The 27,500-nt window shown below is 43.9% G+C and overlaps 2 protein-coding genes across 17 annotated transcripts in view; one reads left to right on the top strand and one right to left on the bottom strand.

Annotated features, from left to right (window-relative positions):
* Positions 1-9,296, bottom strand: part of gpsm2 (G protein signaling modulator 2) — a 20,183-nt gene extending 10,887 nt beyond the window's left edge. The window contains exons 1-11 of one of the 12 annotated variants that reach the window (XM_081722814.1): positions 9,099-9,295; positions 8,334-8,372; positions 6,865-7,232; positions 3,193-3,414; positions 2,649-2,784; positions 2,011-2,150; positions 1,368-1,491; positions 976-1,091; positions 558-713; positions 323-431; positions 1-70 (exon numbers count right to left, since the gene is read on the bottom strand). The exon at positions 1-70 is cut by the window's left edge and continues 60 nt beyond it. In XM_081722814.1, the coding sequence (XP_081578940.1) occupies positions 1-70; positions 323-431; positions 558-713; positions 976-1,091; positions 1,368-1,491; positions 2,011-2,150; positions 2,649-2,784; positions 3,193-3,414; positions 6,865-6,929 (1,138 nt within the window). In that variant the 5' untranslated portion in view covers positions 6,930-7,232; positions 8,334-8,372; positions 9,099-9,295. Of the gene's footprint in view, positions 71-322; positions 714-975; positions 1,092-1,367; positions 1,492-2,010; positions 2,151-2,648; positions 2,811-3,192; positions 3,415-6,864; positions 7,987-8,333; positions 8,373-9,084 lie in introns of those variants that run through there. The other 11 variants (XM_081722809.1, XM_081722808.1, XM_081722815.1 and 8 more) reach the window with 11 other exon arrangements.
* Positions 9,297-9,416: 120 nt separating this feature from the next.
* Positions 9,417-24,112, top strand: aknad1 (AKNA domain containing 1). 5 transcript variants are annotated; one of them, XM_081722797.1, is made up of 22 exons: positions 9,421-9,810; positions 10,178-10,435; positions 10,920-11,977; positions 12,412-12,486; positions 13,504-13,621; positions 13,992-14,104; positions 14,552-14,605; positions 15,070-15,203; positions 15,601-15,772; positions 16,062-16,219; positions 16,431-16,571; positions 16,938-16,998; positions 17,118-17,212; positions 18,404-18,642; positions 18,844-18,976; positions 19,558-19,719; positions 19,792-19,871; positions 20,112-20,237; positions 20,468-20,656; positions 20,887-20,971; positions 21,073-21,235; positions 23,729-24,112. In XM_081722797.1, exons 1-22 carry the CDS (start codon positions 9,777-9,779, stop codon positions 23,852-23,854), a joined length of 3,774 nt encoding a protein of 1,257 aa, XP_081578923.1. In that variant the 5' UTR covers positions 9,421-9,776; the 3' UTR covers positions 23,855-24,112. The 5 variants fall into 5 exon arrangements, with proteins under 5 accessions (XP_081578924.1, XP_081578923.1, XP_081578922.1 ...); XM_081722796.1 differs by having other exon boundaries at positions 13,504-13,576; positions 19,792-20,237; XM_081722795.1 differs by having other exon boundaries at positions 19,561-19,719; positions 19,792-20,237.
* The last annotated feature ends 3,388 nt before the right edge of the window (positions 24,113-27,500 follow it).

Here is a 27,500-nt window from a genome sequence, read left to right as displayed (position 1 = left end):
TGAGGCCAAGGACCAACTGGAGGTCTGACATGTTCATACGGGCAGTCAGCTCTCCACTACGATCTCCTGTCTACACACACACACACACACAGTTAAGACATGTTCATCATGTGCAGAAAAGCATTGTGTGTTACATTATATATTGAAATGCATCAAATATTCAACACTGAAATAATATTCAACATAAAATCCAGACCTTTAATCAATAAACCACTGTCTTCAAAGTTGTTTTTACTTTTGTAAGGCAAGTGTGATTTTCATAAGCCTAGTGTTTCAGAACAGTGTTGAGAACTGCCGATGCCTTTGAGGTGGTGGTGTGTACCTCTCTAGAGATTTCCAGATGTCTCTCTGCAAAGTGCATAGCTTGATCATGATTGCCCAGTGCTGTGTGCGCATTACCTAAACTCCAATAGGCACGGCCTTCCCCGACCCTAACACACACACACACACACACACACACACACACACACACACACACACACACACACACACACACACACACACAGTGTAAGAGTGCAGAGAGCATAGTGTAGATTTGTGTAGGCGTGTGAGTGTACCTGTCGTTGAGGTCCTGTGCAATGAGCAGGTGTTTGAGGTGGTAGTCCACCGCTCTCTCATAGTCATGCACTAGTGTGTATGTGCTGCCCAGACTGTAACACGCCTGAGCTTCCACAGCTCGATCCTGGAGCAGTCGCGCAAGTTGCAGAGCTCTTCTACACACACACACACACACACACACACACACACACGGAGACAAACACAGACAGACAGGGAGACACGCACACGCACACACACACACACAGAGAGACAGACAGGGAGACACGCACACACAGGGACACACGGAAAGGGACGCGCACGCACAGGGAAAGGGACACAGACACGCGCACATGATAATTAATAACATTAATAAATGAGTAAATAACACTGTGTGGTGGTACTAAACACTGGAACAGTGGTAAATACACTGTTTCTCACTTGTAGTGTTCAGCGGCTTTCTCAAACTCGCCCAAAAAGATGTAGGCGTTTCCTAGGTTACAGTAGGCCCGCCTCTCTGCTGCCTGATCACCAAACTCTTTAGCGATGAGGAGCCGCTGGTAGAGAAAAACAACAACAACAACAACATCATAAATTAAGCAAAACACCCCATGTGTACCGAGTGAAAAGCAGCACAGTACTATGAGTGAGTCTCTGTGTGTGTCTGTGTGTCTTCAAGCCCTTCCACTGTTTTTGCATTAATCACATTATATATATATTTTAGTAGCTAAAATATATTTAGCATTTATTTAACCAGGTGAACCAGATCCTCTAATGTCCAGGTGTTTATATCCATGTTGGTACATAATTAATATAGGAGAGTGAAGCGCCACCTGTTGGTGGGAGACCACAGCGTTGCGGAAGTCACCGAGCAGGTAGTGGGTGTTGCCCAGGTTCCCACAGGTGCGACCCTGAGATGCTCGCTCTCCCAGTTCCTTCACGATAGACAGGTTCGCCCTGCGAAGCACAGCCACAATCAGGGGGACATTCACTACTACTGTAACCACACAGCCACAATCAGGGACATCTGATTGTACGTTACAAAGGAGAAATCTGCAAGACTGGGAGTTTCTGGTTGTCCAAAGTTGTGCCCAGGCTACGGGCAGCTTCAGATTGTGATACCAGAGAGTTCTCAGAGGATCTGTGCGGTCATGGTAAGGGTTGGGAGTTCCTGGGATGTTCAGAAGCTCAGTTTTACTGGGGTTCAGTTTCAAGTGGTGGGCTGTCATCCATGACACAATGTCAGTCAAGCATGCTGAGATACTCTGAGAAACTATTTTAGTTATAGCTATCAGAATGTAAGGTTAGTATACGAAAGCACATTTGTATTAAGCCAGTCTATTTAGCAAAAGGTTTAAATGCACCTACGCATGCAAAACGTGTGAGAACACACAGAAGACATTCAGTCACACACACACACAGACACACACACACACACACACACATACATACATACACATAAAAAAAAAACCTCACTCATAATACTGTGCTGCTTTTCTGAGGGCAGTAGTAACCTCCTCAGGGAAGCCTCCAGGCTCTGAGTCACTGCTGCAGACACTCTTCCCTTTAGCATGGTACACATTCCCAAAGTTATACAGCGCTCTGGCCTGCCCCGCCTGCTCCAAACACACACACAAACAATAAAGACATCACACATATTTAACATGTTATAACCGCACTACAGATACACGCAATTTACATGAGAAGATCTCTCTCTCCACACATACACACACACACACACACACACACACACACACACACACACACACACACACACAGAGAGAGAGAGTAAGGACGTTACCACACAATCAGGTGTAATAGAGACAATTACACATACACAGTATACATAAGTTCTCACATACAGAATCAAGCATAATTGAAAATATTCATTCAGATCTTTTCAAGTCAGTATGTAGGCATGGTTACAAAGGTGACTGAAAACACATCTTGCACCATTGTGAATGAGCTCCGACACTCGATTAAACACCAATACTTCTCTCATCCCTTTACACACACACACAAAACAATGGTATTTCTTTTCCTTAAGTGTATTCTCTCCGTCAGAGTTACAGCTTGGTGACACCCTTAGACTCCAACCTAAAGTGGTTCCTCACCTTGTCTCCAGCATCTCTGCAGATGTCCAGGTGTCTCTGGCAGAAATCCAGGGCTTCATCAAAGCGTCCCAACACCTTCAGCGTGTTGCCAAGGTTACCGCAGGCCTTGGCCTCTCCCAGCACATCTCCCATCGTCCTGAATCAAAACCCAGACCACCAACACTGTTGCTCCACCAGGAGTGGACAAAGCAGTGAGGGATGGTTTACATGCACCTAGTGAGCGTGCAAGAAAATGTGTGTGTGTGTGTCTCTCTTTTGAGGGTTAGTGAATGCGACTGCGCATCTGTATGAAACAGATGTGTGTTTAGTTCACATGTGTGTGTGGTACCTGTGTGTACGTGTGTGTGTACGAGTGCGTGGTACCTGTGTGCATGTGCGGTACCTGTGCGCACATGTGCGATACCTCTGTGTGTGTGGTACCTGTGCATGTAACTGTGTGTACGTGTACGCATGCGGTACCTGTGTGTGCGGTACCTACGTGTGTGTGTGTGTGTGTGTGTGATACCTACGTGTACATGTTACCTGTGTGTACGTGTGTGTGTACCTGGTGAGTGTTCGGTCATGGTGGTGGAACTGCAGAGCTCTGCTGTAATCTTGCAGGTGGAAGTATGCATTGCCTAGCTGACTGTAAATGGCGCTCAGCACCTGAAGGTCCTCTGTGCCCACCTTGATGGCAGCCTCGAAGAACGATACACCTGCGCCATAATCGCCCACCTGACACAGACGCTCACCCTCCAGAGCCAGCTCCACACAAGAGGCCTCCATCCTGCAGGAGGCAACAGAACAGGCAACCCATTCAGCTGGGCTTGAAACAAACCCCCCTTCCTCTCGTCCTCAGAGACCAGAGCTCACCTACTGGACGGGGCAGTGGTTTCAGAAATGTGTGTGCCCTAAAACCTTGAGTTGGCATTGGGAGTTCACTGATAACCCAGGCAATGTCTGTATTTAGGTGCACATTTATGTCTGTGTTACACTAGTTAACTGACTGGTTAACTGATTAAATGGCTGTTACTGCTATCAGCACTTGATGGCTAATCTGAAAAGTTCTCAAAACAGTTTCACTTATTTAATTATCCAGCTAATTATCCAAGTTTCTTTAAACTGTTTTAAAAGAGCAAAAAATAATGATTTTTTAAATTACATCAAAATTATTGTTACTTACAGCAAATCTAAAACATTTAAAATATTTCAGTGTATTTTCACGATGGTACACCATTCCTAGATAACTAATGGACCAGACCATTGCTGCAGTAGACAGTAAAAATATAATATATAATATATAATATAAGCCTAATAATACTATTATAGTTTCAAGTTTGGTTTATTTGTCACATACATAGTCATACACAGTACAACACGCAGTGAAATGGTGGATATCTGGGGATATATATCCGGGGATCTCACCAAATAGTATTAAAGCCTGTGTTAACCTTCTGTAAACCATGTGTGCACTAATAAAGACCATCAAGACTTTTAAAGTCACTTTCCATGCAAAACTAAAATTTCAGCTTTGAACTGCACAGCAGATCCAGGTCCTTCTCCTATAGTGTAAACACATGCAGGCTTACCTGTCTACAACCACCACCAATGCAACCAACCCTGTCTGCACTCAATCATACTAACTGCATCCAAATCCTTTCAAATCCTTTACCAAATCCAAATCTCCATCACTGCTATTTAATTACCGTTATTGGGTCTACCTGAAGGTCATCAAGAGCACAGGGGACATGTGACGGATACCTAAGAGTAATGGGACCACGTGATGGACACCTGAGTGCACAGGTAACGTGATGAAAGTCTATAGATGGTTCTGCTCTGTCGAGCTGAGTGGACACCGGACAACACTGCATGCTGTGAAAGACCAGCCAGCGCAGACACAACCTCACTGAGACAACAAACTCACCGACAAGTCAGTTACAAAGTACAAGACGCATTACACTGAACTGAGATGCTGCATGTGCTAAGCAGCTTGTTGCTGAAGAGCAGATGTGTGTGTGGCTCCAGCACACACACTGCTGTGTTCAGCGTGTTCTTCACTAATCTGATCCTGAGTAATCTGTGATTACAGAACACACAGTCATTCCATTAACGAGACTAAACGCAACTCCTAAAGGGGCTGTTCCTGGTGCCACTCACAGCAGAAGAGATGGATCCCTTTGGTTCATATATCCGTGTGGATAACGGCATGCAGCCTCACTCCTGATCTTCCATCAGTGAGCACCTGGGTCTGTAACCCCCTCTATTAGTCTCAGTTCCAGAGAACATTAGATTCACAGAGCAATGCCACACTGGAAAATAATCTCAGTGGTTCGCAGGGTGCACACTGTGAGTGATGCCCAGGACTTTAATCCAATTCCATACACTAGTCCATGTCTAAGCAGAGATTAGGCTTTACAAAGAAAGGTGACTAAACTACATCTTGGTGTTTTATGTCAATACATGAAGTTTTTGTTCCCATTTAACAATCAGCAAATAAATCCACTAAACAAGTATTCAGAATGACCTTTGGAGACAAACACATCTATATCAAACTATATCAAACAGCCGGTACCAGTTTCATATAAAGGATGAATTGATGAGTAACAGCTGGACACCAGGAGGCTGGCATGTGGCAGCACAATGTGAAATAAACCATAAATGATTCAGTACGGGATTAAATATTGAAAGACCCCCCCCCCCCCAGAAGCACACCCGTCTGTCTCTCTCCCCTCCCCCCGTTAGAAGCACACCCGTCTGTCTCTCTCCCCCGTTAGAAGCACACCCGTCTGTCTCTCTCCCCCGTTAGAAGCACACCCGTCTGTCTCTCTCCCCCCGTTAGAAGCACACCCGTCTGTCTCTCTCACCCCGTTAGAAGCACACCCGTCTGTCTCTCTCCCCCCGTTAGAAGCACACCCGTCTGTCTCTCTCCCCCCGTTAGAAGCGCACCCGTCTGTCTCTCTCCCCGTTAGAAGCGCACCCGTATGTCTCTCTCCCCGTTAGAAGCGCACCCGTATGTCTCTCTCCCCGTTAGAAGCGCACCCGTCTGTCTCTCCCCGTTAGAAGCGCACCCGTATGTCTCTCTCCCCGTTAGAAGCGCACCCGTCTGTCTCCCCCCCGTTAGAAGCGCACCCGTCTGTCTCTCTCCCCCGTTAGAAGCGCACCCGTCTGTCTCTCTCCCCCGTTAGAAGCGCACCCGTCTGTCTCTCTCCCCCCGTTAGAAGCGCACCCGTCTGTCTCTCTCCCCTCGTTAGAAGCGCACCCGTCTGTCTCTCTCCCCCTGTTAGAAGCGCACCCGTCTGTCTCTCTCCCCCATTAGAAGCGCACCCGTCTGTCTCTCTCCCCCTGTTAGAAGCGCACCCGTCTGTCTCTCTCCCCCGTTAGAAGCGCACCCGTCTGTCTCTCTCCCCCGTTAGAAGCGCACCCGTCTGTCTCTCTCCCCCCGTTAGAAGCGCACCCGTCTGTCTCTCTCCCCTCGTTAGAAGCGCACCCGTCTGTCTCTCTCCCCCTGTTAGAAGCGCACCCGTCTGTCTCTCTCCCCCATTAGAAGCGCACCCGTCTGTCTCTCTCCCCCTGTTAGAAGCGCACCCGTCTGTCTCTCTCCCCCCGTTAGAAGCGCACCCGTCTCTCTCTCCCCCCGTTAGAAGCGCACCCGTCTGTCTCTCTCCCCCCATTAGAAGCGCACCCATCTGTCTCTCTCCCCGTTAGAAGTGCACCCGTCTGTCTCTCTCCCCGTTAGAAGCGCACCCGTCTGTCTCTCTCCCCGTTAGAAGCGCACCTGTTTTTCTCCCCTGTGAGAAACACACTTCTGTCCTCACATGGCATACCTCTATTAGACAACAACCCAAGAGTCCTGTACTGCATATTATTGTGTGTACAGCAGGGTGAGGGTTTGGCCCCAGCTGTCATCTCTCAATGTCCACTTTTAAAACGGTCAGAAAAATCTCAGGCCTGTAAGTTACTAAGAATACAGTAACTTGAGAACCAGTCAGTAATGTCACCAGTCTGAACAAGAAGTCTTTCTAACGTTCACCTACAAAATCGTGAAGACACACTGCAAAGCCAATAGACTGTAAATACTCACTGTGGTGTTTTAGTAGATAAAGTTTCTGTAATTTAAATCTTTCCCTCCTCATGGATACCTTCACAGACCTTCACAATGAGCTGTATTTCATTCAGCATTATGAACAGGACCAAGGCTGAGGCAAGGGTATATAACAGGGTATAAAGGTGTGCCTACCTGTAGCAAACACGAACAGAATTCTTCTCATCTCCCATTTTAGCCACTGAGCCGCTTGTAGTCATTGAAGTGCATAATAAACCCAGCAATCCCAGTTAGATCCACAACAAAGTCCAACAAAGGAGAAAATCTTTTTTTGAACTTTTCAAAATTATGTCAAAACGGTGTCCCTGTTGGTATCCAACACACAGGTCTTTGGAGAGCTGAACAGCAGAGCACAGTCCCAGTAAAAGGTAGCAACAGATCCTGGTACCCCAGCTGTAGTGGGGAGCGTGTGTGTGTGTGTGTTAGACTGTTTGTGTATATGCGTGTGTGTGTGTGTGTGTGTGTGTGTGTGTGTTATATCCAGGGCAGTCTTCCAGAACTCTCTGTGAAGAGAACACAAGATGCTGTGTGTGAAGTCTTGTTCTGTGTAATTCCATGACAACAACCACTTAGAAGCAGTCCCACGTAAGGAGTGTGTGGGTGTGGGTGTGTATCCAGTTATCATGGCTCATCTTTTTTGGTGTAGCACAGTAAGAGCCAGAAGATCCACATGAAGCAGCCCACAGTAATTCCCAATCCTGCTCTCTCTGAACTAACCCAAGCAAGTGTACAAAGAAAAGCGAGAAAAAACCCTCAACGGAAAATATAAAGCTCCAGTTCAGCGGTTCTGAAAGCATGAGAAATCCAGTCCAGTGCACACTGTCCTTATCCAGGTCCTTAAAACACTTGAGCTCTTAACAGTATTAGTGTTTTTTTCCAGTCTGATTGCACTCCCCTTACTTACTCTCTACCATGTGACTCATCTGATATGCCTACACAAACTGTCATCAGTTCTGAATCAATGCCTGAACAAACTAATCAGCATGAAAGAGGTGACCAGATATTCACTCTAATCTGAGGACAACACTGGAGGTTAGGATAAACATTCACAATAAATAATTATGTTCATTAATTACACGCTCAAGGTTTTAGCAGGGAAACTTGCCTGTATTATTAGGCAACAAGATATGCACTACATGAAATTACAAAAATAACCTACTAAAACAAAACAGACTTAAGTGTGAGAGCTACAGCATTACCAACACACTCTTTATTCTCCTCACATCCTACAGACAACAAATGTGAAGACTGTCTGAACCCATCTGAAGTAAACTATACACACCTAGACCCACACACACACTTTAGTGTAGTTCTTAAAGTTTACAGAGAAACAGGACATTTTGGACAGAGGTCTGTGAACTGATAAAGTGCTTTCACATAAAGCCAAGTCAAAGCCCTGCCCTGGTTAACTCCTAAAGGACGTTTGCCTCCGTCAGCATTAATGTATGTGTCAGAAAAACAGCAGCAAACGAGCAAAGCGTGAAGACCTCTGGAGCGGCCAAGCATGTGCGCGTGCACGCCTCAGGGTCCTCACGGGCTGCAGGACACGCGCGTTAAGCTCTGAAACCACCACCCGGTTCAACTAGAGAAATTGCGTTTCTCACCTGAAATGTGCGATAAAGTGACTTGGACTTGTAAAAGATCTACAGAAAGAAAGTAAAAATTACTACGTAAATAAATTGCAGCCGCAGAGTAATATGAGGTCAACTGAAATAGCGTCTAACTAACATCTACCTAACTAGAGTGTTCAGGGGTTTACACTACCGATAAAACCACAACCTTTCTTAAACTACATTAAATCGTTTGCATATAGTTAGCTAGCTAAAAAAAAAAATCACCACCCACTTCGGTTTCTTCCCTGAGGTATAAAGAGAACTGACTAGCAAGCTGGCTAACTTAAGCTAACGCTCGCTTCCTACGATCAGCTCACAAACAGCTAGTAACACAGCTAGCTAACCTACCCACTGTTCCCACTATAGTAATGATGCAAGGACAAGCCTTATAAAGCGTAAAGTATAACTTCATTATTTAGCTAACCTACCCACTGTTCCCACTATAGTAATGATGCAAGGACAAGCCTTATAAAGCGTAAAGTATAACTTCATTAGCTAGCTAACCTACCTACTGTTCCCTCTATAGCGCAACACAGCAAGTACGATACACTGATCTTAGCTAACCTAGCTAATGTCGTCAGCTAACCAACTAGTTAAATCATCTTATGTACATGAAAAGAGCCGTTAAGAGACGAACAGGTTGTTTAGTGCGCGTGTCAGGTATCCTAGGTTAAGTTAAGTAGGTTAGTTAGTTAGGTCAGGTAGCCTAGGTAAGGTTAGTTAGGTTATCTGAGTTAGTTACCCTAGCTACTTTACCACTTCACGTTCTTGTCGTTTGTACTTCTTAAGCTTCTTCTGTGTGGTCCGATACGGTTCCTCTCAAAGGAAAGATACCTAACAAGCATGAGAATGGCTATACATAATCTTCCCCAACAATGTATTTATTTTATTTTATTTTATTTTTATTTCAACGTCGCCCAGCTCTACACTGACTCCAAGTCTCTCAGCACAACGGACGGAAGGCGTGGTCTCGGGTTAGTTCAAACATAGCCCTGCCCCCGTCCCGCTGCTGCCGACCAATAACGTTTAAACGACTGATGACGAAACACATCTTGTGTTTGTGTGTTTTATTATTAATCAGCGAGGACATTAGTTTTGTTTATACTGGTGTTTTTTATGCAAAATGCTGAGCTCGCCACAGTACCATTGCCAGTTAATGGTAGTAAACTATAGACGGTGTGCTAAACTTGGACAGTCTTGAGGCTTCACGTTACCAAAGCAACCAAACTCCTCCGTGCTGCTCGAGTATTATTATAGATGCGCGTGCATTATTTACGAGAGGGTATTAGTGAAGAGACTGGAACAGCCTGGAAGGTGGTTTAGGTTATGTCCTTGTTAGCGATAAGACATGGAAGGTGGTGACTTCGGTGCTTTAGGTTATGTCACTGCAGCCGAGCGGGACCTCGCTGAATCCCTGTAGCTCGTGCCAAACTCATGCTGGAGCCCAGCCGCAGGATATCATTGAAGGGTGAGTTGAATGCCAGTTTGGTGCACATGTAGCCTACAAAAAGTGGACTTGAATAGCCAGATGAGCTTGAACACGTTAAATCAATATAGAACTGACTGTATACAACTTCTTCTACATAAATAAACCGGCCTGTCATGGCAAAGCTTTATAGTTCCGAGCCACACCAGAGGGACAGGCGCCCCCTCCTCCTGGGAGATACTGTATTTAAATGAGGAGCGCGTGAACCATGTAGGCGAAACTATCTCATGTACCTGTTACCAATCTGTTCTCACACCGTGCACCTGTAATAGCTGCTTACAGACCTCAGGACATCTTTCTACACATCCATTCTCACTTCACGCTTTTGTTTATCATTTTCGTTGCTAAGATATGAGTGGGGAGGCACGTGCGCTGCAACGAGGCGCGAGGCGAAGTGCCCGTAGTGGGTGCGAAGTGACGTCAGAGGACGTGCACAATGCCGCCGAGTCCGCGAGCGGCCGTTCGCCGGTCTGGGAGAAGCGCTTCCAGCAGACGATATTAGTGCACGTTAGTGATGACGACAGCCTCCACCTGAGCGACCTGCGGGCCGCGGGCACGGTGCGCGTGTCTCAGAGCTCGGCCGCCTCGCGCAACGTCACCTCCAGTGGTAAGAGCGACTCGGTTTTCTAGCAGCGACTCTAAAGGTTCCCTGATAGCGACTGCAGTGGTTTAAGCTGCTAATTTACTAATTCACCTCACTGCAAGAAGCTTTTTTATTTCAAGATTGTTGACTTGCCTCTCAGACCAGATTACAACTTCAGTGAAGACTACGATTATTGGCAAACTGACCCAAAGCTGAGTTATATATGCGTAAAGAGTGTGTTCAAACCGGCTTCTTCAATTGTGCCCCCCAGAAACGTGCATTCTTCTAGTGACTTGTGTTATTCGTATATGAGTATGTCAATTACACCGGAATAATGAAGTTAGTATTAGTTAAAATGGAAGTTAGACTATTGAACTCACAGGTTGCATTCACTCAAAAACTGGCCCAAGATCTTATTCTCTCTTATAAGATAAGGATATAAACATTTAAAACTGAAACCAATTAAAACTAGCCTAGAGTTTTAAACTGTATTCCACTTCATGTACAGAGAGCAGAAGTCTGTCAGGCTCAGACGAGGCTGTAGCGGACTCGTCTGTGTGCCCTGACTCTGTCAGCAGCAAACGCAGGTGTCATCCCTGCGACGGGAATGCAAGTGACATGAAAGCCTCAGGACCTGACCCTGCAGCAGAGAAACCACAATGGCAGCACCTGGAGGATGACACCAGTGATGAAGACCAGGAGGAGCTGCCGTATGACAGAGAGCCTCACAGCTACGACATGCACCACGGCGTCAGCCTCACCAATGTGCTACAAACCGTTGACAATCACAGCAGAGATGGTGGTATCAGCCACGGCGATGACCCCAGTAGTCCCACTGCAGGTCCTGAGGCGGGACCCAGGTTCCTGCTCAGGTATTTCTCCCAGGAGGAGCTGCTGAACTGTGACAGGCTGATCGAGGACGAGACCCTGCCTGAGGTCTCCCTGCTCGAGAGTGTTGATGAGACAGTGCTGAGCAGAGACGCAGACAGCCCGCGCACCTCCCCAGGAGACCTCGGCGCAAAGCCCCAAGCCAACCTCGCCTTCATCAGTGCCTCGGAGACGTCTGTCTCCATGGAAGCGGCGCCACTCAGGAACAGTAACACTGCCGATCTGCTGATTTTGTCAGGCAGCCGTGGTCGGCCAGACTGCCAAGATCTGTCCAGCAGCTCCTGTGCTGTTAATGCAGTCTCCAGTAAGGCAGCCGAAGATGAGGAGGGAGATGAAGAGGAGGGGGCGGTGCAAAGCTGCATTGGCAGCACCCCTGACCTGGGCAAAACCAGGGCGCAGAGCACAAGGACGCCCTCTAGTGGTGAGGTGAAATACGGCCAGGGCCAGGTGCACTATCCTCGGCCAGACTTCTCCAAAGTGGAGTCCAAAGTCAAAATTCCCAAAGTTAAAGGACCTGCCAAGCCAGGCGTGGACAAAACCCAAATGACGCGCGGCATTGAGGGTAAATCCCCAGCTTTCTGCACTGCTGATACCATCAGTAGAGTCTTAGAGGACACTGTGTGGTCATGTGCAGTCAGAGATGAAGAGAAACTATCCAGACTGGACAAGCATTTACAGGTACAACTATTACTATTATTGGACCAGTATGTACTGGTGAACTACTATTACTATCACACTATAATACGATACTGCTGTTACTATTACTGGACCAGTAAGTACTGGTGAACTACTGTTATTGCTAGCTGGTATAAAATAATTTTTTGAATGCCTTCTATGACAGGAATAACTAGGATTGAGTCTATAGTACATATAAAACTGTAAATGATAACTGGATTTTATAGTAATAGAAGTATAATAATAGAAGTATTTAATAATAATAGAAAGTATTGTAATTTATTTGCAAACTAATTTTAGTATTTTTTCCCAACCAAAATAAAATTAATATAAGGATTCAGTAGTTGAGAAGAACTCGGAATGGTACAGCAGTCCAGAACTGGAACATGAATGTTTACATACGTTTGTGGATTGTTTACAATCGGTCTGATTCCCAGGCTGAGTATGACAGATTACTCACTAAATACGCAGAAGATGACAACCTGATCATCCAAAGGGGAACGAGCTATCAGGTACGTCTGTTTCTTCTGTACCTTCATGTATGTTTTAAGAGCTCCCTGCAGGGTTTTACTGGTGACCAGCAACACAGTGCCAGCAGGCTCTCAGTGCTGGAACTGTCTGTCATGCTTGTGTTGATCAGCAATGAAGAAACGACTAAAATACATTAATGGTGTGTAATGTTACCGTTCAGCTGAGTACAAGTTTCCTGCACCCTGCATGTAATACAAACTGTCACGCCCGCAGACAGGAGCGTTCCCCGTTTCCCAGGCAACCGAGTCACTTCTGTGTTTTCCAGTTTTCGTCTGTCTCCATGGTTCCCTGTCTCCTCCCGTTATCTCCTGCTATTCCTAGTTTGTCCCTGATTGTGCTCCTATGTAAACCGTTTGTCAGTCATTGTTTTACTATTCCCTGCTTGAGCACTCTTCTTCCCATGTAGTTTCTCCTCGCATTCCAGGTCCAATTCCCCTCTCTCTCTACGTCACTTTCCCTGTTCATGTTCTTGTGTTTTCTGCTGTTCATTAGTCTGTTGTACTGTCTCTGTTTTTGCCTACGCTGCTTTCCCCATTCGGATTCGCTTGTTTGTTTCCACTCTTTTCCTCATCCGGTATTCTCCCATCGCTTTGCTTCTGTTTGTTTTCTCTTTTTAATATGCAAATGTTATCTGGTTTTCTTTGAGTTATTATTACTTGTGTTTTGGTCTTGGGTGTTGTTTGTCCATCGTACGTAGTCCGGTTCTGTGTTCTCCCTGCATGTTCTAGTTTAATACCTTTTCGTTGTTCTCCGTTAATATTTCCTTTATAGTTAATTCACTTGTTCCCAGTTCTCTCTTGATTGTCTGCGTCTCTTATTAAACATATTTAGTTATTCTATCCCATCCGTCCCTTTTATTATGGTTTTTCTGTTTAGTGCAGTTCCGCCTCATGTCCAAGGCGCAGGCACTTCGCAAGTGTGTTCGCTCTCCACCTCCCATACATTACACAAACTAGCACAATTCCTGCCTTCTTGTCTTTTCTGTCAATCAACCTCAGGTATGTAGTGAGTCACAGCTGTCTGCAAGCAGGAGAGAAACTGCAGAAACACTGGACATCACACACCATGAAGGTCAGAGCAGTGCTTCACCCCCAAGCAGACAGTCCAGCGCAGCAGGTAGATGCAGCCCTGCATTCTCACCACGCTGTACCGTACGCTGTACCATAACCATGCCCACACATCCACAGGAAGCTCAGCTGCAGTCACTATAGAATAAAAATAATGAAGATAATGATTCATTATTTTCATATGCACGTGTCAGAATGATTTAGCAAAGTACAAGGACAGTGAGTATACTGATCTCTGTCCAGCCAAATGTAGCCTGTATACTGATCTCTGTCCAGCCAAATGTAGTGCGTATACTGATCTCTGTCCAGCCAAATGTAGCAATTATACTGATCTCTGTCCAGCCAGAGTGCATGGGAAGTCATTTTAATTGGCATGGATCTTAGGAAAAGGGATTGACTATATGTCATGTGTGATACAGGGTTGAATGAGCAAGGGAGCGGTGAGGTGTGGAGAGCTGAACTCACCTCTCAAACTGAGGGTCAGAGCCTCACCACTGAGCTCAGTGATATCATCAACCAGTTTATGGAGAAGGTAACACAGAGTGACATCATTAGACCACTCTGATAAAACATACTACTTTAGTTCATGACAAAATTATAATCCTTTTTTAAAGTAGGGAGCAATACATCACAAGTATACAGTATGATTTTTGATAGTAATGTATGACTTATTGCTGCTGTCATGAGAAAACATTCTATCCCCAGAAATAAAACCAAGAGAAAGTTGTTCGTAATTAAGAATAATTATAACTTATCTTTAATTTTGAAGCTTTAATGTAATTAAAGATGCTTTTGAGTCCATGTGGAACAGTAACATTTTAATCCAAGCTAATTAATCAACAAATAAATCTGTTTAGTTTGTTTGTCTGTTCATTTACTCAATTACGTACTATCTAATGGTGAACACTGGTAATAGTGTCAGCAGTCGTACAGAGATATCCAAGAACTCCAAATAAAATGTTTTAATTGATCTTTACAGGTAGAAGAATTGAACACAAACATCAGCGACATGACTGTTGAAGAACAGCGGATGGTATTATACTGCCTTGATCAGTTTTCATTCTTTATATTAATCTGGCTCCGGTCATCTATTCTCAGAATAAAGGAGACAGTGTATTTATAAATGATAAGTCTGTCTGTGTTGGGTAGTCGTGACTAGTAGTGGTGTGAGGTAATTGAAAGGCAGTGGTTAGATTACTGGTACATTTGAAAAACATGTAGATTACTAGAATGGTTCAATTCCAACTTAACAATGATCAATTTCTCCTTTAAGATTTCTTTTTTCTTCTTTTCTTTGAATTGTTCCAGTTAAGTAAATAGTTCCCATGACTGCTGTCACACTGCAACAGTGTCAGCATTGTAGTCTGTCTTTAATTATAAGGGATTAAAATATGTGCCATGTACTCTAACATGTACCAGGCACTGTGCTCTGATGGTAGTGTTTGGTATTTTTCCTGAGCAGGTGTTCAGATGGTGGTGTTTGGTGTTCTCTCTGAGGTGTTCAAGAGTATGGTGGAGGCTCAGGATCAGCTGGAGCGGACCTACATGAGTAAGAAAGAGGAACACCAAGCACTGGAGATGCAGAGTTACATGGGTCTCTACAAGAACATGGGGCAGTTTGACCCTGACAGGTAAATAACAATAAAAACACAATCACAGTTTAGCAACCTGTACATCATACATACACTACATACTTAATGTCTTACATATCTTATACAGTACATACTTTATGTTTTACATACATAAATGCATATATACTCACAAACTGTGCTTAACGAGTGTCTGGAAACAGGCAGTTAGAGTCGTATCCACTGTGAAGAAAAAGCCTTTTCAGATTAAACTGTCTCACTCAACTGTTTTATAACTCACCCACTCACTCATGTTCACTCACTCACCCACTCACTAACTCACTCAAGTCCCCAAATTAGTTTTGATAACCTTTTACTGGATGGATTGTTCAGCCTGGTGGATAGCTGAGTGCTGTAGATGAGCTGCTGTGAGATGATTAGCACACGTGTGTGCGTGCAGGCAGGTGGAAGGTCAGATCTTCCGGCTCGGAATGCAGCTGGAGGTCATTAAGGAGCAAATAGACAGAAACGCCTCCCATGAACTTTCTCCTGCGCTGCCACCCCCCGCCACCTCTCCTTCATCCCTCAGGGGGCTCATCACTACTTCTGCATGCCAACCAATACTGCATGAGGTGACACCTGATACTTGCGCTCTCACTTATCTCAATCTTCACCAGTGTGTGTCATTCCATAGATGTGCATGTTGTAATTCAGACAAATACTCCATTGTGTTGCATGCATGTTTCGTCTATCAGGACGTACCAGCTTAACTTACATTCCTTACTAACAAAGCTTATACACACAGATACACATGCACGGGAAGTAACATTGCTTCTTTGGTACTGTTATGTTGTCAGGTACTGAATAAAAAATACTGAAGGTACTGAATGAACATGCTGAACTCTGGTTATCACCTTACAGGAGTCAGTCGTCAGTATCTGTACTAGAGGCCACCTATCTGCTGAGGAAGAGGAGCACCTATCTGCTGAGGAAGAGGAGCACCTATCTGCTGAGGATGAGGAGTATTTTAAAACCATTGATGCAGAACCTCCCAGAGCCACCACACCACACCACACTTAGTATGTTCAGTACTCTATAACACCACACTCAGTTCGTTCAATACTGTATAACACCACACTCAGTCTGTAGTATGTTCAGTACTCTATAACATTACACTCAGTCTGCAGTACGTTCAGTACTCTGACACCACACTCAGTTTGTAGTACATGTAGTACACCCTGACCCTCTACACCCCCCCCAACTCCTCCCTCTGACCCCCGACCCCCCCAGCCTCTCTGGCCAGTCATCCCCCTCTTCTGCAGAGGATGAAGAGGCCAGTGTGAACATGGCAGGTGTGGAACATGACCATGAGGACTTCCTGGCACGGCTAGTTGAGTCGTCATTCCAGCTGCACCAGAGGACACCCTGCAGGTGAGCGCCGTCAGGAGCCTGAATGGATCTGCTGCTTGTACAGATTACCACTGTGTCCATCTGCACCGGCTTGATGTGCCAACCCTCGTCAGTCCCTGCAGGTTATCACAGGTTATCACAGGTTATCGGACTGTTAAAGAATTATAGGAATCACAAAATGAATCTTTAATAGCTTTTTAATAACTTTTTTGTACTTTTTAACCATGAGCTTAAGTTGTAATACAAACGTGTCAGAGGTTTCACTTGGGCCCAGTTCTCTTACCTCATACTGACAACTGAGATGTCAGTTAACTGAACTGTACCTACACCACTAAAGCCAGAACCAGTTTTGTGTAATGTCACTGATGTTCTCCTGTCATACGTAAGGCCTCCAGGTAAAGGATGCCACCTGCAAGACACCCCCAAACCATATGCAAAGAAAACACAGGTAAAACACACACACAAACACACAGATATTTAACCTTTCTGAAATGTAAATATATGTTAAGAGTAAATAAATATTTTGCTTTGTATTGAGGCTCCTACACTAAGTATCGGTCGTTACAGAGGTACGTGAGACCAGAGACAGACAGCGGTTTGGGAGCTTCTGACTTGAGCCGACCACCAACGGGACTCTCACACACACACCATAATGCTGAGAGGTACACACACCACACACACATATCATAATGCTGAGAGGTACACACACCACACACACACACACGCATACCATAATGCTGAGAGGTACACACACCACACACACACACACATACCATAATGCTGAGAGGTACACACGCGCGTACACGTCTATCTCCACTGGGACACAGGACCTCCACTGTGTTCTGACTCTATTCCACTGAGCTCAGTTATCCTGGTAATTACAGATTTTAGGACAGTGACAGACTGCACAATGAAACTCTACGAGTAGCAGCTGGTGCTCTGGATATGAGAGTATTAGAGCTTGAAATGTGAGTGTCTGGCCAGCTACCAGTGTTGAGTGTTACTGGGAAAAGGGAACCACAGGTTTTGTGTTCATTTTATACGAAGGATTTGTATTTGTAGTTCATTTTATACAAAGGATTTGTAAACGGTGTCAACCAAACCATCAGAGATTCAAATGTTATAATGTGAATGACCAAAGATTTAAGTAGTCAGTACAGTGTTTGTGAAGTACCCTACTACACTATTACTCAGTACAGTGTTTGTGAAGTACCCTACTACACTATTACTCAGTACAGTGTTTGTGAAGTACCCTACTAGTAAAATGTTGGTGAATCAATTGAAATGCACTTCTTTATAATAGGGACCTAAAATGTGATGAAAGTCATAATTATAAATACATTAGAGTGCCATTTCTTGAATAAATGAATAAAAACAAGGTAATCAATAGAAACAGTATATGAAAGTTTATATTTAGTAACCAGTGTTGTAATGCATATGGAGCAGGACTGAGATCCACTGCTCTGTTTGTTCACAGTGATGTTAATCAGTAAAGACACACAGTGCTGTAGAATGGCCAGGCTGTTGCTGAATTCTGTTGCAGGGCTGTTGTAGCTCAGTGGTGAAGGTACTTGATTAGTAGTCAGAAGGTTGCTGGTTTGAGCTCCACCACTGCCAAGTTACCACTGGTTGGGCCCCTAAGCTAGAATCTTAACCCTCAATTACTCAAGTTGTACTCAGTCATAATCAGATAAAAGCATCAGCTAAATGCTTGAAATGAAATCAATTTAGATCACATTTTAGGAGCGATTTATCCAGCAATCGACATTCATTCCACAGTGTTGACTAATTCTTTGGCAACTGTAACTGTCACCAAAAACACTAAATACCAAATTTATTATTTTTTCTCTTAGCTGGGCTTCATTTGATGATGTCAGCAGCACAATCAGCGTGAACACGTCAGATAATGAAGCATCTCTCTCTAATCTACAAATGACTGTTTCTATGACAACCTTGGCTGGATGGCCCAAAATGGGAGAGTCAGAGCCAGGTCACCTCAATAACGGTGTTCAGGATATACAGTGGAACTACACCCTCCAGAATGCACCTGTCAGACTGCACTTTACGGCAGAGACACCATTGTGTGGTGAAGGCAAGCTATTGTTACTGAGACTCACATACATGGACACAGACACAACTTTCTGTATTATCAACACTCACAAACACACAAAATCACTGAACAAGCAACAGTAATCAACTACTAGATGCCATTTTATACAAGCACATGATATTCCATATACTGCCTTTAATTCTGTGGATTTTTAAAAGTTGCTTCTCTATGCTGTTCCTGCAGAGGGTGCCACTCTGCCTTCGGCTCAGTTGCAGGAGATGTGTCCAGGGCCTCAGTTACGCTCAGCAGCAGCATGGAGGCCTCCTGTAGACGAGGTGTCAGCCAGACACCACCACTCACCCAGCTCCTGCCCCAAGTGAGTGCATATGTGTGTGTGTGTGTGTGTGTGTGTGTGAAGTTCTGCTCTGACCCACAGCCAGACATGAGTTCTGTGTCGTTTGCTGTGAAACTCTGTAGTCCAAAACACTTGAAACAATGAAACCAAATACAGAGTGCCAACTTTAATTCATGTTTCAAATATAAATATATTGCAGTTTTGTACGTACCAGCAGGAGACCAAGTAACTGGACATATCAACATAATCTTAAATAAAACTTAAATAATCTTACATTTTCACTACCTGGTTGTACTGACATCTGCGGTGATGTCAATGACATCACCAGGGTTGTATTATTGTTTGATGTTTTTACTAGTCCTGTGACACATTCTCACACCCATCACAGCAGACTAATCAGACTAATACTGGACTAATACTAATACACATCAGACGAATCAGACTAATACTGGACTAATACTAATACACAGCAGACTAATCAGACTAATACTGGACTAATACTAATACACATCAGACGAATCAGACTCATACTGGACTAATACTAATACACATCAGACTAATCAGACTAATACTGGGTGTAAAACCGCTCTCTCCGTGTTCAGTAGTGAGGTTATCCGTGTGCTGCAGTATGAGGTGTCCTGCCTGAAGAGGGCATTGGAGGACAATCTGGGTTATTTAACTCAGTCAAGCCAAATGTACACCCAGGAAAAGACACTAGGCTGTCAGCCCCGCCCCCGACAGCAGCACAGACCGGCTGCCAGCAGGTAACACAAACACACACAAGAACCAATGAGAGGTTTGTTTTTAATATTTAATATTAAAAATTGATGTTACAGATTCCCTAATATTGACTTGATCCACAAGAAGGTGGAAGACTGGATGTCTTCTGATATAGAACTCACCTGTACTCACCCAGGTAACACTGCTCACCCAGGTAACACTACTCACCCAGGTAACACTGCTCACCCAGGTAACACTACTCACCCAGGTAACACTGCTCACCCAGGTAACATTAATGACCCAGATAATATTACTCACCCAGCTCATGCGCAGTGTGTCTGCTCTCAGAGTCTGTATTTGTACAAGTGTGCAGTGATTCTCTCAGGATCATACAGTGGAAAATCAGATACTCCACCTCCAGTGTGTGTTTACTCAGGATCAGACAGCGGAGAGTCAGACATTCCACCTCCAGCCTGTTTCCATCCTGCTCACAGAGACTCATACATCTGCTCCAGGTCTCCCTCACACAGAAGACCACCTGACCCCAGGCGTTCCTCCATGGGTTTGTTTACTCTTGGTCATGTGATGCACCAAAATGTGTAACCTAAGTTAACCCCAACACCCCCTGACCCACTGGACTTCCTTTCTGTCGAAGATGCTCCAGGGATGTTTTCTTAGGGCAGCTTCCCTCTTAAGGAAGTTTTTAGGTTTGCTTTTCCATTAAATATGGGATTTACATGCATTGATCTCTGCATATCATGTTCTCAGATGGTACATTCCATCCCTGTACAGACTCATTAGAGAGCTTGTCTATGGATATGGTTCAGTCCAGACATGGCAACCACCAGAGCGCTAGTGCCCGGTCAACCAATCACAGCAGCAGAGCCAGTGCTGGGTCAACCAATCACAGCACTGATGCTGGTTTTGGACTAACCAATCACAGAAAAAGAGGCAACAGAAGTAATGAGTATAGACTACCAGGTAAGAAATCAGGGAACTCTCTAACTCAGGAGTCATAGTGTATTTACTAAATGAGTTATTCATAAAAAATAAATTAACGTGTTATAAAACACTGCAGCATGTCACACTTTGAACCTTTCACATGCCTGAGTGCTGAATGAATGCCAGCTTGCTTCAGAAGCCTTTAGTTTATTCTGATGTGAATGCACAGTTTAACTTGCATGTGTTGTGTTGTGTGTACTATATTCTAGGAGACAGTGGCTGTCCTCTGCCTCATCCTCTCCATAAACCCGTGCTGCAAATTAACTACGGTTCCTGCTACAGTTTCTCCTCCTTGTAATCAATCAGTTGATCATTTTATGAATAAATCAGTTTTTTTAATAAGTCAAGTCTGTCAATATAAAGAAATCAGATTTTCTCTGGGTTCATTTTCTTAGTTTCACGGCGCAGCAGTCAGAACCAGGCATGTCCAGCAGGAGCCACTCAATCCAGTCAGACTCAGCACTGCTGCCCAATAACAACTACGTTCAGTGGGCCTCACCGCTCCACACCTCCCCCTACTGGACTGGAGGAAAGGCACAGACCCACAGACACCACAAGGTCAGTTTAGAGCTCATAAGTAAGACATTAGTTTCTTCTTCAGTGGCCTTTTAAACTGATCTGAGACTAGTTTTACATTACTAAAGAGTTAAATTCAGCTAGCGTCCCCTAGAGCTGTATATGAATGCGCATGAAGGATATACAATGTTATAAAAACCCAGATGGGTGTCAATTCAGTGATCACATTATCACAATGGTACATTAGTACAACTTTACAATCTACAACAGTACAACTGTACAAGAGTTATTTCTGTATACATTTTTCAGCATACAATTTAAAGAATATTTTTGAATATATAAATTTATTATTAATGTCTGAAACGCAAATGGTGTTTTGGTTTTACTTACCCATTCCTACATGAATCACATTTTAAAAGGTTATAAGTATTAAATATTTGTATGATTAGGAGAAAGACACAGATTAGCATTTTGGGGTAAGGTCTTCATTGAACATTCATTCAGTCATTCATTGAACATTATTACATTTACATTTACATTAACGGCATTTACCAGACACTCTTATCCAGAGCGACTTAAGAAAGTGCTTTGTCAAAGTACAGTACAGTAGGTTAAAATTAAACATACCAATGAACTAGAATACTGTAGAATACAGGGATGAATGCTGATACTCCCAGGGATATACAGGGAATACAGGGATGAATGCTGGTACTCCCAACCCTTACCATGACCTCACTGTTTCCTTTAAGAACTCCCTGGTATCACCATCCGAAGCTGCCCATAGCCTGGGCGTAACTTTGGACAACCAGTTGTCCAAAGTTACCAGTTGTCCAAAGTTATGCCCAGGCTACAGGCAGCTTTAGATGGTGATACCAGGGAGTTCTCAAAGGAAACAGTGAGGTCATGGTAAGGGTTGGGAGTACCTGGGATGAACAGAAGCTCAGTTTTATTGGGGTTGAGCTTCAAGTGGTGGGCTGTCATCGATGACGCGATGTCAGTCAAGCATGCCAAGCTACATCTGGAGACCTGCGTGTCAGAGGGTGGAAAAGAAAGAAATAATTGAGTGGTAGGAGAAACCATGAGAAGATATTGCATCACCAAGAGAACGAGTATACAGAGATGAGAAGGGGGCCCAATACTGAGCCTTGTGGAACACCAGTGGAGAATCTACACAGTTTAGATGTGGATCCTCTCCATGTCACCTGATAGGACCACCCATCCAGATATGACTGAAACCATCTCCAAGCAGATCCAGTCACACCAAGCCTGGAAAGAACAGAGAGAAGCATGTCATGGTTCACTGTGTCAAAGGCTGCTGAAAGGTCTAGAAGAATCAAAACAGATGCCTGTTTGGCAGCTTTAGCGGCATGAACTTTCTCAGTCACTGCTATGAGGGCCGTTTCATAAGAATGTGTCGGTATGTAGCCAGACTGATTGGGATCATACAGCTGGTTCTGGGTGAGAAAGAGAGACAATTGATTATAAATTGCTCATTCAAGGGCTTTTGAGAGGAAAGAGAGAAGTGATACCGGTCTGTAGTTGGTAACACTGGAGCTGTCAAGTGTGGCCTTCTTGAGGATTTGTACCACCCTGGCGGTTTTGAATGCAGTAGGCATTATCCAGAAGATAAGGAGTTGTTGATGATAACAGATAAAAGGAAGCAGACCTCTTGCGATTGTCTGGAACAGAGCGGAAGGAATTGGATCCAGCAGACGTAGTCGGATTGCTGGAAGTCAAGAGTTGAAGAATTTCATCTGTGGAGAAAGGAGAAAAAGAAGTCAGAGCGTTGGATGTTGGGGAATGCACATTGGTTGGAGGAGTGGGAACAGAGGAAAACAACTGGCGGAATGCTGCAACCTTCTCCTCAAAGAAGGTGATAAAATCCTCTGGTGTAACAGATGAGGAAGGAGGGGGAGGGGAGGATTAAAGAGCGAAGAAAAAATAGTGAAGAGCTTGCATGGATCAGATGATGATGATTCGAATTTCTCTCTGTAGTAGGATGACTTTGCAGATGTTACTTCCAGTGAGAACTTGGAAAGGAGAGACTGGTATGAGCTGAGGTGTGAATCTAGGTGAGATTTCCTCCACCGCCTCTCTGCAGTCCTTAGTTCTCTCCTGTGGCAGCGAAGTGTTTCTGTTAGCCAGGGGGCAGGTGGGGAGGACTTAGCAGGTCTAGAGGAGAGAGGGCACAGAAGATTCATTGATGAAGAGAGTGTAGAAATGAAAGAATTTCTAACTGTATCCAAAGAGAGAGAGATGACAGAGAGTCAGGGTGAGGAAGGGTGGACAAAATAGTAGAAGTAAGGGAAGAGGGAGTTATGGAGTGCAGATTGTGACGGAGGAAGGAGGAACATATTGGAGAGGACTGGATGGAAAGAGAAGGAAAGGAGAGAGAGAAGGATAGAAAGTGATGGTCCGAGGTCATGATGATGATGATGATCATGATGATGGTCCGAGATGATGATCTCTCTAAACAGATATTAAAGTAGTCATATTTTAACTTTTTTGTTTATTTGTTTTCTGGTTTGTTGCTAGGATGCGATGATAAACAGGACTCTGGATGAGGCTCTGAAGGCCGTTTTACTACTGAAGCAGACCACGCAGCGCATAGCTGACAGCCTCACACCACACCTGGCCAAGGACAGACTCGACAGGAAATGACATGGCCCACATCGCCTCAGCAACAGGAAACATCCCTGACCAGTCCCATTCACTCTCATCACAGGCTGTTCGTCGGTAAACCTTCAGAAGCCTTCAGTGTGTGTGTGTGTGTGTGTGTGTGTGTGTGTGTGTGTGTGTGTGGGTGGGTGGGTGTGTCTGTGTAAAGTGTTGATAGGGTTTCATAAAGAAAGTAGTATAATTATTTCTTTTGAATTCAATTAAAGTATTTCTACTGATGAAATAAGTTCATAGTTGGCTTTTGTCCCATTTTGTCTCGTTCACTCATACTGTGCGCTCTGTTGGTCAAAGGAAGGCAGCCACTAGGGGGCAGCACAGCGCCTGTGATTGGCCTCCTGCGTGTTCGAGGTTCACAGACAGTAAGCGCTCGTCCTGGTACGTCTTCGCAGCTTGTCGGCCTCCAGTATGACGTTCATCGATGACGTAATTAGGGTGAAATTAAAGTCAGTTCTTTAAATGCACTCAGATCGAGGAGAGGGGAAACTAACCCAGAGCACAAGCACACTGGGAGCTTTTTTACTATTGCACACAATCTAAAGGTATGGTATAAACTCTCCACCACAAAAAAGAAAAAGAAAGAAAGAAAAGAACAAAAAAAGCCAAACATGATAATAATAATAACAACAACAATAATAACAACAATAACAATAATAATAACAATAATAATAATAATACACAAAGCAATGTGTACAAATGAAAACAAATGGAAATTGTCCATATCATAGAAAATGCGCTTGAATTTCCATTAAATCTTACTGTGAAAACTCATCTGATAATTGTGGGGAATGTCGTGTGGGCTGTAAACCCAGTACGTAAACATGTTGCACATGTGCACTATTACTGTGACTGGTGTTAACCAGCCGTGGTGGGTGATGAACGTGCAGGCAGTAACAGTAACCGAAGTCACTTTAAAATGTGTTTTACTGAACAAGGACACCACATTCAGGAAGCCTCACTCTCTGTCACACACACAGACACACACACATCCTCAGAATGCAGAGGAAACACAGCTAAAGAAAGGAGAAAAAAGCCTCTTACAAGTCTTTTATTTACGCTTAATTAAAGGAGCCACTAACGAATCTGAGAGGTATCAGAGATCACAGATACTTTAATCTGAGAGGTAGCACAGACTCCAGTTACTTTGATCTGAGAGGTAGCAGAGACTACAAGTATTTTAATCTGAGAGGTAGCAGAGACTACAGGTACTTTAATCTGAGGAGTATCAGAGACTACAGGTACTTTAATATGAGAGGTACTTTAATCTGAGAGGTAGCAGAGACTACAGATGCTTTAATCTGAGGGGTATCAGAGACTACAGGTACTTTAATGTGAGAGGTACTTTAATCTGAGAGGTATCAGAAACTACAGATACTTTAATCTGAGAGGTACCAGAGACTACAGATGCTTTAATCTGAGGGGTATCAGAGACTACAGGTACTTTAATGTGAGAGGTACTTTAATCTGAGAGGTATCAGAAAGTACAGATACTTTAATCTGAGAGGTACCAGAGACTACAGATGCTTTAATCTGAGGAGTATCAGAGACTACAGGTACTTTAATATGAGAGGTACTTTAATCTGAGAGGTACCAGAGACTACAGATGCTTTAATCTGAGGGGTATCAGAGACTACAGGTACTTTAATATGAGATGTTTCAAAGACTATAGGTACTTTAATCTGAAAGGTAGCAGAGACTACATGTACTTTAATCTAAGAGGTAGTGGAAACTACAGGTACTTTTAGGCAAATAGAATGCTAACTGGTGCAAATTACCTTTTAGCATTATAGGCTTTCAGTGTCAAACTTCAGAAAAATCCCCATCGGTTCCTCTGGTTGACATCTGTTACACACACACCTCTAACTTTTCCCCATCTATGTTTGGCTAATCTCCTCATTTCACATTACAGTCCTCTCATAGACAGTGTGACTGCTGTCAGACGTTTGTCATCCCCTTGTGTGGGTGTGTGTTTGTGTGTGTGCAAGTGTGTGTGCGAAGGAAAGGCATTGTTGGTACCTTTTGTATTGTATCTTTCTTTCATAATGTTTTCAGAAAAGATAAAACCATCGGGACAGTGAAGGTGTTCTCACAGAGATACTCCTGATGAAAAGCTGCAGATCCCTTTGGAATTCTAACTGGAATCTGAAGATAAAAACTCCCTCTAACTCACAATGGGAAATGACATCATGTACAACATTTCACACTGCTTTATTCTATAGGACAAATAAACTAAGTCACTGATAGAAGTGAAGTATGAGGACCTCTAAGATAACAACCTCTTGAAAAGAGGGTATTACAGTATAGTCATGAGTCTGGGACACCCGGGGTTCAGTGTTGGAAGTGTGGGACAGTCAGGGTTGAGTGTTGGAAGCATAGGACAGTCAGGATTGAGTGTTGGAAGCGTGGGACAGCCGGGGTTGAGTGTTGGAAGCGTGGGACAGCCGGGGTTGTGTGTTGGAAGCGTGGGACAGCCGGGGTTGAGTGTTGGAAGCGTGGGACAGTCAGGATTGAGTGTTGGAAGCGTGGGACAGCCGGGGTTGAGTGTTGGAAGCGTGGGACAGTCAGGATTGAGTGTTGGAAGCGTGGGACAGTCAGGACTGAGTGTTGGAAGCATGGTACAGGGAGAGCTAAAGGCAGGGATGTGAATGAATCTAGAGAAAGACTCACACTGGCCATTCATGGGAGGTGATAGTGAAGAAGCCAGTGATCTAAAAAAAAAAAGCAAAATAAAAATACTAATATTTTTTAAAAAGACTAGTAATAGAAAATACTAAAGCACTACTGGATTAATGTTTTGTTGACAGATAAGACAATAATGGAAATTTCTAGAAAAGTTTTTGTAAGCTTCATGTGTGATATTTGGAGAAAATATAACACTGCATGACAACACTAAACCAACAACACTAAACCGTCATAACACTGTATAACAACACTAAACCATCATAAGACTGTATAACAACACTAAACCGTCATAACACTGTGTAATAACAACACTAAACCGTCATAACACTATATAACAACACTAAACCATCATAACACTGTATAACAACACTAAACAGTCATAACACTATATAACAACACTAAACCATCATAAGACTGTATAACAACACTAAACCGTCATAACACTGTGTAATAACAACACTAAACCGTCATAGCACTGTATAACAACACTAAACCATCATAACACTGTGTAATAACAACACTAAACCATCATAACACTGTGTAATAACAACACTAAACCATCATAGCACTGTATAACAACACTAAATCATACTGGTGCGGGGCTTCTCTCTGGTATTGCCTTGTAGTGTGGTCACTGAGGGACCAATGAATTTCAAGTTATATTAGAAAATTCTACAGCAGAATATCAAGATACCTGTCTGTGATCGACAACTGTGAAAAGTTTGGTCTGAATGTGTTACATGATAATAGTCTTTAAAAAGTGTTATTAAAAAAGTGTTATAAATAAATCAGCTACACTCCACATGGAGGACTGGATAAAACCAAGTCTTAGCCAAAAACACAGAAACAATGTTCAGATAGAAACAAAGCAGTTTCCTGTTGGGAAATTGCAGGTGGGTAGCATTTCTGATGGAGAGTAAAGTGAATGTGTCTGTATGTGTGTTTAGAG

This window comes from Electrophorus electricus, chromosome 11, assembly GCF_041902795.1.
Source record: "Electrophorus electricus isolate QZ-2024a chromosome 11, ASM4190279v1, whole genome shotgun sequence".
NCBI classification, from domain to species: Eukaryota; Metazoa; Chordata; class Actinopteri; order Gymnotiformes; family Gymnotidae; genus Electrophorus; species Electrophorus electricus.
Note: the sequence above shows the minus strand (reverse complement) of the source record. Positions and strands in the feature narration are given on the sequence as shown.

Bases quoted from the DNA above. Each gene is read 5' to 3' on its own strand.
- aknad1 (XM_081722794.1), top strand. From the start codon at position 9,777: ATGCTGGAGCCCAGCCGCAGGATATCATTGAAGG. The intron at 12,487-13,503 runs GTACGTCTGTTT...AATCAACCTCAG, and splicing joins AAAGGGGAACGAGCTATCAG to GTATGTAGTGAGTCACAGCT. The intron at 20,657-20,886 runs GTAAGAAATCAG...ACTATATTCTAG, and splicing joins TAATGAGTATAGACTACCAG to GAGACAGTGGCTGTCCTCTG.